This window comes from Tupaia chinensis, unplaced genomic scaffold (genome assembly GCF_000334495.1).
Source record: "Tupaia chinensis unplaced genomic scaffold, TupChi_1.0 Scaffold000673_1, whole genome shotgun sequence".
Taxonomy (NCBI): domain Eukaryota; kingdom Metazoa; phylum Chordata; class Mammalia; order Scandentia; family Tupaiidae; genus Tupaia; species Tupaia belangeri.
Window position 1 is genome coordinate 1,342,522 of NW_006160196.1, and position 5,911 is coordinate 1,348,432.

At 46.7% G+C, this 5,911-nt stretch overlaps 1 protein-coding gene across 3 annotated transcripts in view; it reads left to right on the forward strand.

Annotated features, from left to right (window-relative positions):
* The window catches only part of TULP2 (TUB like protein 2), a 31,159-nt gene that overhangs the window by 1,839 nt on the left and 23,409 nt on the right, over positions 1–5,911 (forward strand). For all 3 annotated transcript variants that reach the window (XM_027776486.1, XM_027776485.1, XM_027776484.1), the window contains 4 exons: positions 655–766; positions 2,188–2,325; positions 2,519–2,635; positions 5,633–5,754. In XM_027776486.1, coding sequence (XP_027632287.1) covers positions 655–766; positions 2,188–2,325; positions 2,519–2,635; positions 5,633–5,754 — 489 coding nt within the window. The remainder of the gene's footprint in view (positions 1–654; positions 767–2,187; positions 2,326–2,518; positions 2,636–5,632; positions 5,755–5,911) is intronic.

Below are 5,911 nucleotides of genomic sequence, written 5' to 3' on the forward strand. Positions count from 1 at the left end.
GATTTCTCGCTTTCTGTCTCTCTGTCTGTCTGGCGAGTGCACACACCCTATAGCAAAAACCTCTCAAAAATAAATAAATAAATAATTACTTAAGGACTGGCATGTGGAGTAGTGGCTAAGGTCTCTGACTTAGGTCCACATGGCTAACTAAGGTTCGAGTCCTGGACCTGGCAGCTTGCTTTCTCACTTTCCATCTCTCTTACTCTGTCCCTGTCTGGTCAAATGAAATTAAAGTTAAATAAAATAATTATTTAGAGAAAATAATTATTTATTTTTTTATCTATTCATTTATTTATTTTAATTTGGCCAGAGAGAGAGACAGAGAGCAAGAGAAGGAAAGTGAGAAAGCAAGCCACCAGGTCCAAGACTCGAACTGAGGTTGGCCATGTGGGAGTGTCCAGGGCCTTAGCCACTGCACCACCTGCTGGTCTAGGGACCCCATGATTTCTAAGGAACAAGGGCTCCTAGACCGTGGGGAGGTGGAGGCTGGATGTGGTGCTTTGGGGTCTGAGGCTTTGGAGGAGAGGCTGAGGGCCTCCACACCAAATGGAGGAGGGGGTTCACTGCATGGCCCACACAGGTGGGCCCAGGCCACACCTCACCACTGTCTTCCCCTCTGGTGCCTGGTCCCCACACCGGCTCCTGCTCCCACAGTGGCGGCTGTTTGAAAAGAAGCAACGACGGAAGCGCCAGGAACCCCTCATGGTTCAGGCAAACCCCGATGCTTCCCTGAGGTTCCGACGACCATGGCGGCCCGGCGACAGTGGTGAGGGAAGGCTCCTGTGGGGTGATGGGCAGGAGAAACGGGTGTGCGTGGAAGCTAGGGGCAGGGCCTCATGGAGTCAGCCTGGGCTTGTGTGCAATTGGGAGCAGTCCTGGAGGGTGGTGAGAGCCCGGAGCGGGATTGCGATTCTTCAGGTCTTCCCACCCAGGAGCCGGCAATGACTGCTTATTTGAGCCTTAGGATGGATTCGGGGTTCTGGAGGAATCTCAGGAGTTTGAGGAGTCAGTGAATCAGGGCGATGTCTGGGAGCCCAGTGAGGAAGTAAATCTTGTTTGGTACAGATTTTTTTTAAGAGAAATTTTTGGGGGCTGGTAGATGCTGTAGTGGTTAAGGGTGTTGGATTCCCACATGGATGACTGCGGTTTGAGTCCCGAACCTGGTGGCTTGCTTTCTCACTTTCTCTCTCCTCAAATTTTAGAAAATAAGGGCGGGCGGTGGGGTGCTAGCAGGTGGTGTGGTGGTTAAGGGTGCTGGATTCCCACGTGACCAACCAAGGTTCGAGTCCAGGACCTGGCGGCTTGTTTTCTCGCTTTCTCTCTCTCTTGTCCTCACTCTGTCCCTCAGTGGTCAAATTAAAAATAAAAATAAAGGGACCAGCAGTTAGCGTAATGGCTATGTCGCTGGACTCCCACGTAGTCGACCGCGGTTCGAGTCCCAGACCCGGTGGCTTAAACTCACGCCGGGCGCGTGTGCGTGCGTGCCCAAGATCCCGAGAGGAGAATGGAGGAGAAGGGATTGCGGCGTGGCCATCCCCCCTGGGGGGTGATTTCTCGCTTTCTGTCTCTCTGTCTCTCTGTCTGTCTGGCGAGCGCACGCGCCCTGTAGCAAAAACCTCTCAAAAAAAAAAAAAAAATAAATAAATAAAGTTAAATAAAATTATTCTTTAAAAATGATAAACTTGAATAAAATAATTATTTAAAAAGAGAGAGAGAGATTTTGAAGAACTATTTAATTCTATTAGTTGTTATTTTTTAATTTGGCCAGAGAGAGACAGAGAGAGAAAAGGAAACTAAGAAAGCAAGCTGCCAGATCTGGGCCTCAAACCACGGTCAGCCATATGGGAATCCAGCGCCTTTAGCCACCATGCTACCTGCTGGCCCCGAGAGAGATTTTTGCTATAGGTCACATGCACTCACTGGGGAGAGCAAGACAGAGAGACAGAAAGCGAGAAACCAGCCCCCCAGGGGAATGGCCATGCCACAACCCCTTCTCTTCACTCTCCTCTCCAGATCTTGGGTACACATGCATAGGCGCCTGGCATGAATTTCAAGTGGTACTGGGTCTGGGACTGGGACTAGGTCTGGGACTCGAACCGCTGACTGTGTGGGAGTCCAGCCACGTAACTGTGTCATCTGCTGGTCCCTGGGACAGAACTTTAATGGGCCTCACTACACCTTTCCCAGGCCTCGGAAATCCTCACCTGCAGGAGAACGTGCCCCAGGCTCACCTGCGCTCTGGCACCCCCAGTGCCCTCAGCACCGTACACTGCGATGGAGATGCCAGTGGTCAGTGCAGCCCCCTGGCGTCCGGGATTGAAGCAGGTAACCGCCAGTCCTTGGGCCCCTCATGAACTCCTCTGACCCCAGAACTCCACTCCCACTAGGACCTCCACTCTTGTTCCCCAAAGGACTAGGAGTTTGAGACCTCATCCTTCCGCCCCGTCCTCCAACACCCCAGAGTCTGAGGCTGCAGCCCTTGCTTCCTCAGTACTCAGGGGTCCTGGTCGTTTCCCAGACAGTTCCGATCCCGAGTTGGAGGAAGTCTCCGTGGAGGATGTTCCTGAAACTTCACCAGCTTATAAAGAGCCTCTGAGAATTTGTCGCAGGGGTTGGCCAGCCCGACGACGACCTGGTAATTTCAGGGGTGTTAGAGGGAAATCCCATGCCACATCCTTTCTTTCTTTCTTTTTTTTTTTTTTTGAAGAGGTTTTTGCTATAGGGCACATGCGCTCGCCAGACAGACAGAGAGACAGAGAGACAGAAAGCAAGAAATCACCCCCCAGGGGAGATGGCCATGCCGCAATCCCTTCTCCTCCGTTCTCCCCTCGGGATCTTGGGCACGCACGCCCATGTGCCCGGTGTGAGTTTTAAGCCACCGGGTCCGGGACGCGAACTGCAGTCGACTGCATGGGAGTCTAGCAACATAACCATTACTCTAACTGCTGGTCCCTGCATCCTTTCTGATAAAAGCTTTGTTGAAACAGAATTCGCATGCTGTACCTTTCTCCCATTTAAAGGTTACAGTTCTGGGGGTTATTTTAGTACATTTGTAATCATGCGGCCATCACCCCTGTGTTAAGTCACGTTCCTTTTAGCAGTTGCCTCTTTCCAGTTCCCTTGGCCCACAGTCCTTCTCCACATTGGCCTGTTCTGGACACTTTACATAATAAAGACTTTATTGGGGCCAGCAGGTAGCATGGTAGTTAAGGCCACTGGACTCTCACATGGCCAACTGTGGTTCAAGTCCTGGACCTGGTGGCTTACTTTCTCACTCTCTGTCTTCTGGTCAAATTAAAATAAGTAAATAAAATTCAAAAAAATGTTTTGGGTTAAAATAAACTTGTAGGGCCAACAGGTGGTATGATGAATAAGGCACTAGACTCCCACTTGGCTGACTGTAGTTCGAGTCCTGGACCTGATGGCTTGCTTTCTCACTTTCCCTCTCTCTCTTTCTCTTTCTCACTCTGTCTCCATCTGGCCAAATTAAAATAAATAAATAATAAAGTTAAAGAAAATAATTATTTAAAAAAACATAATAAAGACATGGTTATTTGTGTCTTCCATGTTGTAGCATTTCTGCTACTTCCTTTTTATTCCCATCCTCCTCCATTCTCCTCTCGGGATCTTGGGCACGCATGCACACGTACCCGGCGTGAGTTTTAAGCCACCGGGTCCGGGACGCGAACCGTGGTTGACTACTGAGTTCAACTGTACACTTTCTTCTGTTAAAATACAGAAGCTAAGTGCTTGTAGGATTATTTTTTAACTGAGTTCTATATTATAGTTTTCCCAGTAAACTTTTATTGAAGAAAAACTAAGTTAGATAATGGTCAGTTATGGGAAAGAGGTTAGGAAACAGCATTGGAAAGCTCAGAATAAACTATTATTAAGAACCTAAGTTTCCTAACTTTTTTAATTGCCCAAGGATTCATGCACTCACCAGAGAGAGAAAGAGAAAGAATATTCCTCAATGGAACATAATCATGCCAGAGTCCCCTTTCCTCCATTTCTCCTACCATCAGGATTCGTGGCACACATGTGTTCATAACTGGTGTGTTTTTCAAGGTCCTGGAACTGCGATTCAAAACTGCAGTTGGCCATTTGAGAAATAGCTCCTTATTCACAGGGCTTCATCCCTGCACATTGGGGCCGCTATGAGAATCTAAGAATTCTTACTTGCATTTTGAAGAAAACAATGTGTAACACTCAAAGAGTAGAACTAAAAGTGAGCCCTGCTTTGACATTTGAATGGATTGAAAAATAATTAACATCCTTGAGATGTTAATTGAGTTGTCCAGAAAGAATTAACAAGTATTAGAGATACACACGACTTCAACACTTATCCCATGCATCTCTTTGCTCACATAACCTATTTCATGGATTACACATGTGTTAAAGCATTTCAGTTCTGTGTTTTCATCCACATGCTTCCTGAACTAAAAATTGATTTATCTGCCTGACAGCTGATTGTATTCCTGGATATTATACAAGAACCTCATCTTAAGCTCAGTAATCACTAAACCATTGTTTTTGAAGTTGTAAGTTGGTTCTGAAATCTATGTAGTAGAATAACATTGACATTAAGAAAGAAATAGAATAATGTGCAAAACATCAGAGTGCATTTTTTTGTAGCAAAGGTAGATATTTGCTTTTTTTATTTTTATTTTTTAGTTAGATACGTATATGCATACAGGGGGTCTTCTAAAATTTCATGGAAAGCCTATATTATGAAAAACTGTTCATGGAATTCAAAAAAATGTTTTGGGTTAAAATAAACTTGTAGGGCCAACAGGTGGTATGATGAATAAGGCACTGGACTCCCACTTGGCTGACTGTAGTTCGAGTCCTGGACCTGATGGCTTGCTTTCTCACTTTCCCTCTCTCTCTTTCTCTTTCTCACTCTGTCTCCATCTGGTCAAATTAAAATAAATAAATAATAAAGTTAAAGAAAATAATTATTTAAAAAAACATAATAAAGACATGGTTATTTGTGTCTTCCATGTTGTAGCATTTCTGCTACTTCCTTTTTATTCCCATTGTGCTAACATTTCCTTCTATTCTTTTTTTTGGGGGGGGGAGAGGTTTTTGCTATAGGGCGCGTGCGCTCACCAGACAGAGAGAGACAGAGAGACAGAAAGCGAGAAATCACCCCCCAGGGGGGATGGTCACACCGCAATCCCTTCTCCTCCATTCTCCTCTCGGGATCTTGGGCACGCATGCACACGTACCCGGCGTGAGTTTTAAGCCACCGGGTCCGGGACGCGAACCGTGGTTGACTACGTGGGAGTCCAGTGACATAGCCATTACACTAACTGCTGGTTCCCAGATTTCCTTTTATTCTCATGGCATGGCCTGTGATTCCAGTGACCCCAATTTATCTTTCAAACAGTGTTTTCTCTAGGCTGAGGGAGACAGACTCGAACCCTCGCTGTCCTCAGGCCCAGTGCAACCTGAAACTCCTTGGTCCTTTTAGGCTCCCCATGTGCCTGGGGCAGGAGGAGGTGATGAGTAATGCATGGGGGCTGAGGAGCCCTGAGTTCAGCCTTATCTAGCTAGCATGATGGCCACTTCCTAAACTTCCAGGACCCAGGCATCCTGAGCTCAGCCCCCAGCTTTTCCAACCCCTTAGGGACCAGTGCAGAGGACAAGAATGAATCTTTGGATGTGGGAGTGGAGTCCCAGAAACTCAGTTCGGGATCAAACGGTGAAAGGGATGTTGACCTGGTATGTGAAGACGTGATTTCCTGCGAGGTGAGAGAAGCTCTGCCACTTAGTATGTAGACGGGCAGGGGGTCAGGCTTGGCTGGGGTGGGTGGGGCTCAATTCTGTAGCCTGATCAGAAGCTTTTTTAAAAAAGAATTAATTTTATTAATTGTCATTATTTTATTTGATCTTTTTAAAAATTCTT